At 40.4% G+C, this 15,037-nt stretch overlaps 1 protein-coding gene across 4 annotated transcripts in view; it reads right to left on the bottom strand.

Moving 5' to 3' along the window:
- wdr33 (WD repeat domain 33) overlaps nucleotides 1-15,037 on the bottom strand; it is a 119,803-nt gene that overhangs the window by 89,510 nt on the left and 15,256 nt on the right. For all 4 annotated transcript variants that reach the window (XR_005946082.1, XM_041213358.1, XM_041213370.1 and 1 more), the window contains exon 2: nucleotides 5,228-5,455. Coding sequence is in view for 3 of the 4 variants with exons in the window: in XM_041213358.1 (XP_041069292.1) it covers nucleotides 5,228-5,431 (204 nt within the window). In the remaining variant the exon portion in view is untranslated. The remainder of the gene's footprint in view (nucleotides 1-5,227; nucleotides 5,456-15,037) is intronic.

Genomic DNA, 15,037 nt, shown 5'->3' with positions numbered 1-15,037 from the left:
GCTTTGGGAGTCAGGTGGTGAATCATTTGCTGCAGAATAATTAGCGCATGGTCTGCTCTTGTAGCCAGAGTGTTTATATAGCTGGTCCAGTAAAGTTACATCCCCAGGGTGTTGATAAGGGATTCAATGATGAAAATGTGGTGAATGTCAAGGAGAGTTGGTTAAACGCTTTCTTCTTGGAGATGGCCATTGTCTGGCACTTGCATGGTATGAATGTTACTTGCCGCTTATTAGTCCAAGCCTGAATGCTGTCCAACTCTTTCTGCGTGTGGAGACAGACTGTTTCATTTTTAGAGGAGCTGTGAACACTATGGTATACTGCAATCAATGAACATCCTCACTTCTAACCTTATGGTTGAGGGAAGTTCATTGAAGTAGCTGAAGATGATCAAGTCTGTGACACTGCCCTGAAGAACTCCTGCAATGGTGCTCCTGGAGCTGAGATGATTGGCCTCCAACAATTTTCCATTGTGCCAGCCACGAGAAAGCTCCTCCCATGCACACCATCCCCTCCCCAAACAATTCCCAGGAGCTTGAATTTTACTACCAAGCTCCTCCATGTTGCACTTAATAAAATGCTGCTTTGATGTCAAGAGCAGTCACCCTTGCCTTACCTCTGGAATCCAGCTCTTTTGCCCATGTTTGGATCAAGGCTGTATCAAGGCCTGGAGCAAAGTGGCTCCGGCTGAACCCAGACTGCACAGGTTATTGGTAAGTGTCACTTGAGAGAATTGTCAACAACCCCTTCCATTACACTACTGATTAAGTAGGCTGGTGGGGCATTAATTGGCCAGATTGGATCAGTCCTGTTTCTGTAGACAGGAAATACCAGGCTAATTTCCACTTTGTCAGTTCTTGCCAGTGCTGGTGCTGTATGGGAATAGCTTGATAGGGGCACAGCTAGTCCTAGAGAACAAATTTTCATCTCTACATCTGGGATATTGTTGAAGCTTATAGCCTTTGCTGTATCCAGTGCATTCACCTGTTTCTCAATAGCACATGGAACAAATTGAATTGGCATGCTTGCAGGTAGGGTTCTCAGAAGACGGCCAAGATGGATCATCCGTTCGGCTCTTCTGGCTGAAGTTGGCTGCAGACGCTTCAGCCACGACTTATGCACTTACACGCTGGGCTCTGCTGTCATTGAGGATGGGGATGTTCATGGAACTTCCTCCCCATCAGCTGCTTAGTTATCCACGATCATTCATGACTAGATGTGGAAGGGCTGAGGAGCTTTGATCTGAACCGTCGATTGTTTTTGTTGGTTATTTTCAGAAGGTAATGTGGCAGTTGAAATTAGCTGCTAGAAAAGGTGATTTGAAGCTGTGAACTAGATACTGTGATAGGAAAAGGGTTGCAGTGGTATTTGGTAAGGATGAAATCAAATGCTGTAAATGAATTTCCTCAGCCAAAGTTACCTTGATTTTTTTTTTGCTTCCATGATTTTTAAGTGCATTTGCTATTTAACAAAAATCAAAACGTACTTTGGAATCAGGAAATCAAAAGAAAAAGAAATCAGAAAATAAAGAGTTAGAATCTGAACTTCTTTCATTTCATTGTAATTCAGATTGTACCTAACCAAATTTGAAATGGGGTCCTTAGATCCCAGTTTAGAGATTAAGATTGCATCAAAGTAAACAGCAACTATCTGGAATAGGTGTTGTTTGGGCCCATTATGAGCTTCTTACTAACAGCCTGCTTAGCCTGACAAGGCAGATGTTGAGTAAACCTTTGCAGATAAAAATTAATGTTCCTGAGAGGATGGTGCATGTTTTTATCTACTTTCCACTTTTATTTGTATATAATTGCAGTGTGTAGCTGTTAGATATTCCAATACAATTATGTTTATATGTCAATTTGGCTTTTAAAAAACTACTTGGTTAGAAAATGAAAACATTGAAAAGGCACAACTTCTTCCAAATCCTGGCACACAGTCATGAATCCTTGCTTCCAATCCCTCTTTGGATTTTGTTCTGAGCATGTTAGAACATGTCAAAATGTGATGCCAGTGCTGAAAATGTTACGAGAGCACAAAAAGAAAACAATTTTTCAAAGACAGACATAAGTAACTCTGAAAAAACTTGCACAACTTCATTAACACTTAGAATAAACTAATTACATAACTTTCTTGGCTATTATCTCATATAAAGTACATGTTTTGCTGTTTTTGTATGAAAATATCAAATCAGTTATCACATCAGGTCGAATAATTTCTGGTTTACGTGCCACCAATTATAGAATCATGCAGCACAGAGAGGAGGCCTTGAGGCCCATTACACCTCTGCCGGCTCTTTGTCAGTTTTATCCGTTTATTCCCACTTCCCTGCTCTTTGCTCACAGCCCTGCAAAAATCAGATCTTTTCCATTGGTTGACCCAGGAAAAGGACAGGCTGGAGAAGAAAGGACCCAGGCTTACAAGCATCCTATGTGAATGGAGCACTGTGCGCCTAACAATGCCATTCTTCCTCCAAAAAGTGATGCGCATTTAATTGATAGGAGGCAGCCTTAATTTTCATTGCATGAGCTCTTCTGTGAACATGGCTTGCAGAGTGAACTGGTAAATCCTGGCAGTTGCAGTTTGATACTTGGTTGAACTATTCACTTAGTTAACAGAACGATAGCTCCTGAATGCCCCAGTGATCCATGCCCAGGCTTCTAGAAGCAAGACCACCAACGTAAAACATTGGTGGAAGCATTTCAGGCACACAAACGAAAATTACAGATATCTAAGAGTTTAATTTTCTTGTGATTTGTTTTAGAAGTTAGAAACCTTACTTCAGTCCTAAGTCCTCACCTTAGTGAACACTATCAGTGGGAAAAAGATTTCTCAAAACATTTTGTACAATTTTATTGGTTCTTTCCTGAAGTGGTAGCTGTTTGCTGATCAACAATTGTTCACTGATAGTTTTTCCTGGTTGCTACTTGATTGATGCACTTAGTGCTTGGCAACTTGTGATTGGTTATTATGCAAAAAATATCTGCATTGTACAATTTCAAATTGGTTGACATTCGAGGTGAAGACATGCTCGATGCAAATACTATTTTTGAAGAATAAGATCCACTTCATTTTTACATAATGGCATTTTTTTCTCAGAACATCTCAAACAACTTCACATAGTGGATTACAATTTGAACTGCAGTGATTTGTGGGCAAATGTGGTGGTAATTCTGCATCAGTAACATCCCGCAGTTAGCCCTGATTAATGACAAGCTATGTTCTTTTCTTGGTGACATTGGTTCATGGGAGGAACATTGAGGAGGACACCGAGAACTCCCAGCTCTTCTTTCAACAATGCTACTGCATCTTTAACACCTGGCTAAGCAGCAGATGAGACTTCAAATTAACATCATATCCAAAGGTCAGGATCTCACACATTCCAACTCCTCAGAATACTGCCTTTGAGAATAAGCCCAAATTGCACACCCCTCAAGTGGAATCAAAGCCACATCTTTGAGCTGCAGGTGAAGTGTTACCAATGCAACCAATCTGACACCCTACTAATTAACTCCTGTTGTTTGTAAAACTGATCTGAGTTTAACATCTGTGAATAGGAATGAAGTGCAGTCATGTCCATGAGATGGTATTTAATCTGCTATTGGTAGGACAATTGAAAATCTATAATCAAAGGGCAGATTATCCAAAAAAAAGGTATGATTTCCAGATCGTAGGGGATAAAGTCTGCTTATGGGAAATGCCAGAAACTCATCGAGGAAGGAAATCATTTTCCAAGACCCCAAAATTGCAACAATTGGTGGCTGGGAGATACCTAAGCTACTAAATCAAGAAAACTGAAGCAAAACGGCAGAAATAAAGAAAACACTGGCAAGGAAAAAATACTGAAGTTGATCAGAAATAAAAGGGAACACTGGTGCAAAGTTGTTTCCATTGACAAAGGTATCTACCTGAAATTTCAGCTTGTTTATTTTAAACACACACAGACCTACTGTTCGTTTCCAACATTTTGTGTTGCTGTATCAGTTGCAGCCTTTTCTTCCCATCTAAACTTAGAAAAATAATTTATGAAATAATTTGTCTTCCACCAACTCAGCAATTACTGATCCACAGCTGTAAGGAACAATGTTTGTTGGTTCTGCTGTGATTCCAATTCTGGTTAGTGACAGGGCAAGAAACAGAACACGAATTAGAGGTAAATGTTAAGACTAATCCCCATGTGTGATTTGTTTTTCTGAGAGCAAAGACAGTGACAGTAAGCTGCTTGGGCTTGTACCTATCGATGAAAATCATTTCCTTATGGGATACTGAAGCTTTCCAAATGTAAAAATACCATTGGGATTTGTTTTTTCGAGCACTGCAATTGAAGCAGACCTAAGAGGAAGAACTTTTAACAGAAAACAATAAAAATTAAATTACAGAAATGCAAAAGTTTACTTTTTCCACAGCTTCCTGTATACCTGCCATTTTAGTCAGCAAATTCACCATGACATAGATTCACCAAAAACACTGACAGATTTCAGATGCAACAGTGATTGGGAGCCTTTACAGTGCCAAGTGCCAATTATTTCAAAATTTGGTTCCAGGCAGGCAGGGACACAAGATCACAATTCCCCAGTGGCACTGACAGGGTGATTTCAGTATACTGCTGCATCAATTCAGATGTCAATACGGCAGAAGGTAAGGAACATGATGGATTACAACTTGCATTCGACAGGTTGGAATGTGTTGGCAAAACTGGGTTCTGTTAAGCCCAAAAAAAGGCAATGTTTTTACTCCTTTTTATAACCTGTATTAAGCATGCATCTCACAGCTTATTTATTTCACTCCAACCACAAGCGGCCAGTCTCCTGTCTGTTAATGAAGTACAGTACTGTACATATATAGCAAAACACAGATGGTTGAAATATGATCACATGCTATGTATTTCAGAGCTAACTCTCAAAAGCACAGTAAGATGCGAATAATGAAAAAAAGTTTTCATCATGTACCCTTAGATGTAAAATGTGCTTAACTGAATGTATACAACAGTAATAGTTTATTGGGCCATTTACTAAGTGTCACAACACCATTCACAAGAACTCTGTATCTACCACCTTAAAGAAAGAGTTGAGTACAGGAGTGACAGACGTTTCACTCAGTGCATATCACATTAACTATGTCAAAATTAGAAGAATCAGTGAAATGGTTCCAAAACCTTTCACTTAGCATGGAGTGCAGAACACTCCAACATAAGCTCATTCGCAAACTATCTCCCTGTTACTCTCATCTCACCTCTAAGAACTTAATAACAGATGGATTATAATCGATCGTCTTCCTGTTCACAGCCTTTCTCATGCGTTTGCCATCAAAGGTCAGTTGCTGCATAGCTTGCTGTTGAGCAAAATCTGGCCGCTTGTAAAAGGTGTGCCTTGGCCCCTGGTGCTGGAACCTCGGCATGTGAAAAAACCGAGGTGGTGAGGTTATTTCCAAAGCCATGGTGATAAAATTCTTGTAACAGACCTGTAAAAAAAAAATCCATATGAAAAGTCATTTGAAATTTTGAACTTTCATATACTAACTTCTTTGCACAATTTCTATCATGACCAGTTACCTGCTCAATCCAGCAACAAATTGGTGACTTTTAGTAACATTTTTCTATTTCACACGGATACATCCAATCAGTGAACAAGATTTCTAACTCCACACACAAAACCAAATGCATTACTCAAAATCAAAGGTTGCAGCCAGACTCAAGCAGAAACAATTACTGAGCAACATGAGATTAATACCACACAGACTTCATGAACAGTTTTACTCAATAGTTAATGGAAATGGAAACAAAAAAAAAATACTTAAATACTCATTAGGAACTGCCTCTCGCTGCTCTGCATTAACCTTCAATATCATGTCAGTCGGGTGCTTCAATTGTGTAACAGGCTTATTAAGCACATCACAAGGCAAGTATTACTGAGTTTTAAAGCACACGGTTCTCTCTCTACATAGAGCGATTAACTTTTTCACATGCATATTTCAGATACAGTCAAGAATTCATGTTAGTGTCACTGAAAAGTCAGATTCCAACTGAATCAGACAGCCCTATGAATTTAAGGCCTTCTTTTATCCATAAATCAATAAAGCCTCTTCACCAGATAGGATATATGATAGAACCCTCAAAAAAACAAAGCAAGTAATGAGTGAGCCCAGTAGTTCCTGGAGAGTAGGCAAATACAATTACAATATTCAAACTAAAATGCATAAGTCTTGTAATTTACAAGTCGGTTAGCCTGACATCTACAGTCGAAAAGTGGTCGAGGGAACTCTATGGTAGACTTTGAGGAACAGGTTTTGGATGAAATAAATCATATCTTATAGGAATTCTTTGAGGCTTACTCGGCTAGTGGCCAAGGTGGCTCAATGAAAGCAGTTTACTTCGATTTTTAAAAAGCATTCAACAAAGCTCATTCAACATTAGTTGGCAATGTTAAGGTTTGTAGAATAGATAAATTGTCCAAAAGGACAAGGATTTCAAACACCCAAGGGAAAAAAGTCTGTTGCATGATAACCATTTCCATCTCAGGATGCAGAAATTACATAACATAAATAGGTGCAGGCCATTTGGCCCTTTGAGCTTGTTCGGCCATTCAATAAAATCAAGGCTGATCTACCTCAATTCTAATACCCCACACTATTTCCATATCCCTCAATATCCAAAAAAACTATCGATCTCTGTCGTGAACATGTTCGACGACCGAGCATCCACATACCTCTGGGGTACAGAATGGGAGGCCAGAAGCTAGGCAATGACATTTCACCTCTGGAGCCTATATTGAAATCAGTGGAAACTGCTGGCGTGATCCTCTGCTCTCTGTCAGCTAAAGCAATTATAAGAGTTCGAGCTTAGCTTGGTGATAATGGCAGGTCTATTGGCCGAAGTTTTACATTTCTTTTTTCAAATCATTAAACCAGCTCAAACCGTTAAATACTTTTTGCAAAGATATTTGCTCCAGGCCTATTAACTTTTTTTTTTAATTCATTTACAGGATGTGGGCTTCACTGGCTGGGCCAGCATTCATTGCCCATCCCTAGTTGGCCTTGAAGGTAGTGGTGAGCTACTTCTTGAACTGCTGCAGCCCATGTGGTGTAGGTACACCCACAGTGCATTGAGGATGGGTATATTTGGGGAGCCTCCTCCTCCAATGAGTTCTTTAATTGTCCACCACCATTCACGACTGGATGAAGCAGGACTGCAGAGCTTAGACCTAATCCATTGGCTGTGGGATCGCTTGGTTCTATCATTTGCTGCTTATGCAAGTAGTCCTGTGTTACAGTTTCACCAGGTTGACACCTCATTGTTTAGGTGTGCCTGGCACTGCTCCTGGTAGGCCCTCCTGCACTCTTCATTGAACCAGGGTTGATCTCCTGCCTTGATGGTAATGGCAGAGTGGAGGATATGCCGGACCATGAGGTTACAGATTGTGTTCGAGTACAATTCTGCTGCTGCTGATGGCCCACAAACTTCATAGATGCTCAATCTCGAGTTGCAAGATCTGTTCAAAATCTATCTGATTTAGCACAGTGGTCATGCCACACAACACAATGGAGGGTATGCTTAATGTGAAGGCGGGACTTTGTCTCCACAACGACTATGCGGTGGTCACTCCTACCGATACTGTCATGGACAGATGCATCTGCGGCAAACAGGTTGGTGAGAATGAGGTCAAGTATGTTTTTCCCTTATTGGTTCCCTCGCCACATGCGCAGACCCAGTCTTGCATCTATGTACTTTAGGACTCAGCCAGCTTGGTCAGTAGTGGTGCTACCGAGCCACGCTTGGTGATGGATATTGAAGTCCCCCACCCAGAATACATTCTGCACCCTTGCCTCAGTTCTTCCTCCAAGTGGTGTTCAACATGGGGGAGCACTGATTCATCAGCTGAGGGAGGGTGGCATATTTGATCTAATGCCATGAGACTTAATGGAGCCCACAGTTGATGTTGAGGACTCCGAGTGCAATGCCCTCCCACTGTGTCACCTCTGCTGGGCCTGTCCTGCTGGTGGGTCAGGGCATGCCCACTGATGGTGATGGCGGTGTCTGGGACATTATCTGTGAGGTATGATTCCATGAGGATGATTATGTTAGGCTGTTGCTTGACTAGTCCGAGAGACTTGCCCCCAAATATTAGTAAGGAGGACTTTGCAGGCTGAGTTTGCCATTGTCGTTTCCAGTGCCTAGGTCGATGCTGGTGGTTTTTCCAGTTTCATTCCTTTTTTGAGACTTTGTAGAAGTTTGATACAACTGAGTGGCTTGCTAGGCCATTTAAGAGTCAACCACTTGGCTGAGAGTCTAGAGTTACATGTAGGCCAGACCAGGTAAGGGCAGCAGATTTCCTTCCCTAAAAGACATTAGTGAACTAGATGGGTTTTTACAACAATCGACAATGGTTTCATGGTCATCATTAGACTTTTAATTACAGATTTTTATTGAATTCAAATTCCACCATCTGCCATGGTGGGTTTAAAGCTCAGATCCCAGGGTATTAACCAGGTTCTCCAGATTACTAGTCCAGTTAACCCACTAGGATGAAGGGAATCAGGAAATCAAAAATAAGCGTGCTACAACTCATTGCAACTAAAATGTGAATTCAAGTTCCTACCGATAAGGATGATTTTATTCTTCGCGGAATCTAGAAAATATTCCATGTCTTGTGGAAGAATCAAGTAACTTTCTGAATCAGAACTTAATTAAGTAAGTTTTAAGGCTGCTGAAAGCACAGATATTAATCCTGGAACTCCCCCACTAACATCACTGTAGGTGTACTTACACCACAGAGACTGCAGCAGTCCAAAAAGGCAGTTCACCACCACCTCAAGGGCGGTTAGGGATGGACAATAAATGATGGCTTAGCCAGTGAAGCCCACATCCCTAAAAAATGAATTGAAAAAAACTGAGATTTTTATTGTGAAACTGACTGATGAAAAAACAGATAAAAACAAAAAACTGCGGATGCTGGAAATCCAAAACAAAAACAGAATTACCTGGAAAAACTCAGCAGGTCTGGCAGCATCGGCGGAAGAGAAAAGAGTTGACGTTTCGAGTCCTCATGACCCTTCAACAGTTCTGTGGAAGGGTCATGAAGACTCGAAACGTCAACTCTTTTCTTCTCCGCCGATGCTGCCAGACCTGCTGAGTTTTTCCAGGTAATTCTGTTTTTGTTTTGTGATGAAAAAACATAGCCTGTGTTTGGTCCCCACCCTTTGCTAAGTTAGCTACCTGAGCTGTGCCAATGTTGGGGCACAACTGGCTGGACCTGCCACCCCAAGTTTACATGTTAGCGTGAAATGTGTATGAGGCATACAGGTCAACCTCTCCACAAACAGTCTGCCACAATCTGCTGTGTATGCTCTCACACAGAGGTGTGAGACTGTATTTCAGCGCAAATCAGTGTATTTTTTTTATATATATATGTTCACGGGATGTGGACGTCACTGGCTAGGTCAGCATTTATTATCCACCCCTAATTGCCCTTGTCCAGAGGGCATTTTAAGAGTCAACCACATTATTGTGGATCTGGAGTCACATATAGGCCAGGCAAGGACAACAGATTTCCTTCCCTAAAGGACCAGATGGGTTTTTATGACAATCAGCAATGGTTTCATGATCATTAGAGTTTAAACTCCAGATTTTTATTGAATTCAAATTCTGCCCTGATGGGATTTGAACTTGGGTCCCCAGAGCATTATCCTGGGTCTCTGGATTACTAGTCCAGTGACAATACCACTATGCCACCATCTCCCCTGTATCACAATATCCTAGGAAATTTCCTGTCATCTTTTCGGACTATAAATTCTCCATTTATGCCGAAAATTGCCAATGCAAACTTGTCACAATGCATGTCATTCCTGCCCTCAATCAAGGCACTACATGGAAATTTATAATTGAGTTAAAAATATACAGCTAAAATGCAGTTATTTAAAATGGGACTGAATTACATATGCATTCCCTGGTTAATTATCCTCTGCCCTCAAACTCCATTTCACCTGAAGACTACAATCTATTTTGGTAAACCATGTGCAAAGTCATGGGAAATCCACTGGTGAAAATTTTAAAAATGGTTACAATTATTTTGCACATTTACCTATGTATCTTAAACTGGATTCTGTGTATGCTATTAAAATTGACACCAAATTCTTCACTAGTTTTACACATCCAACCTATTCACCTACAAAAGACATTGTATAAGATGCAAAAAAACCTCAAAAATACTTGAAAATCAAGAGATAAAGGGGAGGGAGGAACTTAAAACAATCACAATCACTAGAGATAAGGTACTGGGAAAATTATTAGAAGTAAAAGCTGACAAGTCCCATGGACCTGGTGGTTTGCATCCCAGGGTCTTAAAAGAAGTGGCTGCAGAGATAATAGATGCATTGGTTGTGATCTTCCAAAATTCCCTAGATTCTGGAAAGGTCCCAGCAGATTGGAAAATTGCAAATGTAAAATATAATTCAAGGAGGGAGATAGAAAGCAGGAAACTAGGCTCCAGTTAGCCTAACATCTGCCATAAGGAAAATGCTAGAATCCATTATTAAGGGGGTAATAAAAGGACATTTAGAAAATCATAATACAATCAGGTACAGTCAATTTTGTGAAAGCGAAATCATGCTTGACTAATTGATTGGAGTTCTTTGAAAAAGTAACAAGCAAGTTGGATGAAGGAGAACCTGCAGATGCAGGGTACTTGCATTTCCAAAAAGCATTCGATAAGGTTCCACATCTAAGTTTACTTTTCAAAATAAGAGCTCATGTTGGACGGGAGTAACATAGTAGCATGGATAGAAAATTAGTTATCTAACAGGAAGCAGAGAGTAGGGAAATGGGTCACTTTGGGTTGGCAAGCTGTAACTAGCACAATGCCGCAGGGATCAGCACTGGGGCCTCAACTATATCAATGACTTGGGTGACAGGGCTGAACATTTGATAGCTAAATTTGCTGATGACATAGATAGGTAGGAAAGCTGCTAAGAGGACTTAAGGAGTTTACAAAGGGATTTAGATGGGTTAAGTGAGTGGGCAAAAATTTGGCAGATGGCGCATAATGTGGGAAAATGTGAATTTGTCCACTTTGGAAGGAAGAATAGAGAAGCAGAATATTATTTAAATGGAGAGACCGCAGAACTCTACAGTCCAGCAGGTTACCTGGAACATTAATCACAAAAAGTTAGTATGCAGGTGCAGCAAGTGATTAGGAATGCATTTGAGATACTGCTATTTATTGCAAGGGGAGTCAAGTGTTCAAGTAAGGAATTGTTGCTACAGCTGTACAGGGCCTTGGTGAAAGCGGATCTATTGTATGCTTTTGGTCTCCCTACTTAAGGATATAGCTGAATTAGCAATTCAGAGAAGGTTCACAAATAATTCCTGGGATGGAGGGGTTAGCTTATGAGCAGGTTGGGCCTGTGCCCACTGAGGTTTAGAAGAATGAGGGGTAATCTATGCTGAGAGGATGTTTCCCCTTGTGGAGGAGTTTAGAACTAGGGGACACAGTTTAAAAATTAGAGGTCTCCCATTTAAGACAGCGGTGAGAAGATTTTCTGTTGCTCAAGAGGATCCTTAGTCTGTGGAATTCTCTTCCCCAGAGAACAGTGGAGGCTGGATCATTAAATATATTCAAGGCCAAGTTAGACAGATTTGTGATCAACAACGGAGTCAAAGGTTATGGGTGACAGAAAGGTAACTGGAGTTGAGGCCTTTATCAGATCAGCCATGATCTTATCAAATGACAGAGCAGGCTCGAGGGACCAAATGGCCTACCCTTGCTCCTCGTTCTTGAGTTCTAAAGCACACAGCCCAAAATGCAACATTTGAAACCACAAATTACACAGCAGCTGGAAATTCAACCACATGAGGATTGAATGGTTCTACAATACACTCAAACAGCACTCGTGATGTTGTGCTAAACCTAATGCAAGGTTTCGCACAAATCTAAGTTTTACCCATTCAAATGAAATCCAACAAATCATGATCTGAAACCACTCAGACACTGCCTCACATGCGAGCCTCATTTCTTAGCCAAGTGCTTCACCTTTTTGTAGGCCCCTCCAGTCCCTTCAAGGCAAAAGCATTTTACACACCTATAGAGGGGTACTTAGCTGTGTTGTGCAGGTACACAGCTGTGCTGCGAAAGTTTTTCAGTAACTTCAAACTGATGCTGGCACCTAGTAATTCTATATGCATATAACTCTAGAGATAACAATTTTATAAGTAAATCTACATTCCCAAACATTTATTTAATGCAATATTTTAGTGTGTGTTATAATTATGCTAAAATGAATTGCATCAGAGCTGGTCTTATGCACACTAAAAACAGAAATGGGAATTGTGTGTTGTTAAGGTTTACTATCACTGTCACTAAATATGCTGTTTTGTATCAGAATCCCAGTTTCATTGGCCAGAATGTTGAAATCCTGTCTTGTATTTCCCATCTGCCCCTCTGCCAGAGCTGGCTGCACTTTCTCCAGCTGGCAGTACTGGGCTCTCTTCTACACTGGTCACAGAATACTTTTTACACTATCTGAACAGCTAACAGCTGCTGGTCTGAAGGCTTGTCTTCTACCCCACAATGCCCAATTCAAATGACTAATGTTGTCGGCTCCTGACTATGCGAGTTGCCTGACCTGTGTGTGAAGACAGATACAGACCTATTGGATTAATGGCCTTGGTATGTTAACATAGGATGCCTGAGGCAGACAGGTTTCATCACCAGTAACAAATAAACAGAACAAGGTTCAAATGTGCAGCAAAGCTTTTGAACAGACACAGCATAACCGCACAAGGATATTCAATGGAAAGCAACATTTTCTCACTCTTATGAGGCTATGTTTTAATCAATTTGCCGGAATTTCCCACATATACCTATTTAAAAATGTCTTCGCTCAACGACAGTCCCACGACCATAGGCAGAAAGCTGAGAGTTCAATTCCAACTCGAGACTTGAGCACATGATCTAGGATGACATTTTATTGCAATACCCAGTGAGTGCTACATCGTCAAAGAAGCCACCTTTCAGATGAGACGTTAAACCAAGGCCTCTTTACTCTCTCAAGTGGATGAAGTGTTTCTCACGGCACTATTCAAAGAACAGCTGAGATCTCATGCTGTCCGGGCCATTATTTATCTTAACCAATTTGACTAAAACTGATGACAAATTGACTGTCATGTTTCCCTATGTTTCAACAGTGACTACAATTCAAAAGTACTTCATTGGCTGTAAAATGCTCTGGGGTGTACCGAAGTTGTAGAGGCACTATATAAATGCAACGTCTTCCTTTCTTTGAAAAAGCATCTACTGCAAAGTTTCCAAAAGAGAACAGCAATTTCTTGAACTATGATGTGAACCTCAGGTTTAAACTTTTTTTTTTAGCCTCAAGAGCATTTATTTAAAAACAGCAATTCTTTCTGGTCATTGATATAGCATTTCATTTTCTACGTTTAGACTTTCACAATCAAAAAGTGTGTTTTTGAGTATTTAGTCTCAGCCTGGTTCAACTGGTGACTCCACTATTTCAGTATATAATCTAAACCAGTAGGTTAAGACAAGGCACTGACTGCCAGTACAGCCACCTTTCAAGCGAGACTTCAAACCAAGGTCCCACTGCCTGTTCAGATGGACAATTAACAAATCTTGGCACTATTCGGAGAGCATTCCATATCTGGTAGCAGCGGTACCAAGTTGGCAATTATCCTATAAATATATTGAAACATTCAGATATATTAACTGAAACTTAAATTTACCCACAAGCAAAATTAATTAATTTATTCTTCTACTTTGCTGAATAGATTAAGAAGCAAAACTTTGGGATTGATCAAATTGCGCTATATCACTGGTCCCAAAGATCCACTATCTTTTACAGTGTATAAGCAGTATTTAAATTGCAAAAATAAGATTACTTCAAAAGTGCACCAAGACGACAAGACTCAAAACAACCAACATTGCCCAATTAATGAATGCATCACACAGATAATGTTTGGGTCAGTCTTGCGTCAGGCACTTCAGTAAGAGGAGCTGAAGTTGCATTTTGTGCCTCCTGTGCATTTGCATAATCTGGACGGGGAAATGGATTAAGATTAAATAATGGCAATGAGAGGGACAGTAAAGACAGAGGGCAATTTTAGGGTGATGCACTCACTCAAAATGCCATCTTGCGAGTTGTCACCTGGCAGCTCAGGCTGCTTTTGTTAACCCTCAAATGCTACATTTTGAGATAGGTTAACACCAATTGGCTTGCTCAATGATAGGAATCATACACTAGCAAGGTGTAAACGGAAAAATAAGGGACAAAAGCCAAAGTCAGCTTTAATACGCACTGTCTGAAAAATGAAATACAAATGAATATCTAGAAGAAAATCTTACTAAATTATTGTACAATTAACTTCACTGTGGATCATTATTTAAAATGGTTCTTCTCCCATGACAACTCCTAAACAAACATTTAAAAATATTTTTGGCTGCTCATCTCCCACTCTCTAATTCCTTAACTCCCAGGGCAAGATCTATCCCCTTTTCTCTCTCTATTGCTTGCACTTGCTCTCGCTATCGGGTTTCTCAGTTTCTCCTCTCGCTCAATTGTACCTTGTCTGGCTGTTTGTCTCTCTCACACACACACACTGCTTCTGCACATCTCCCACAAATGTTGTGACGTCACTCATGATATAAGGCAGATGATTGATTAGTAATAAACAAGTTATGCAATCTGATGTATAAAGTGATCCAAAAGTGACTGAATAAATAGATTTTTGTTCTATTAAAATGTGATGGGAAAGGATTAAATGAAATTGGTGTTACACACAATGATTATAACACCCAAAAGAATGATTTTTCTCTATATGTCTTCTGCTTTCTTCTTCGATCTCATACTCATGGGACCTGAGAACCTACTCAAAAGTCGTGTCAGTCTTGTTTGTGCTCCCATCCAGGAAAAGCTAACAGCATAAAACCTTGTCCCTGACAACTACGCCATTAGCAGGAACAAGGAATAATCATGCAGTCTGATTTTCAGAACAACAGGACACAATCAACTTTCTACTCTATATACCTACACAAA

This window comes from Carcharodon carcharias, chromosome 2, assembly GCF_017639515.1.
Source record: "Carcharodon carcharias isolate sCarCar2 chromosome 2, sCarCar2.pri, whole genome shotgun sequence".
NCBI lineage: Eukaryota > Metazoa > Chordata > Chondrichthyes > Lamniformes > Lamnidae > Carcharodon > Carcharodon carcharias.
The sequence above is the reverse complement of the archived record's forward strand: the minus strand, read 5'-3'. Positions and strand labels throughout refer to the sequence as shown.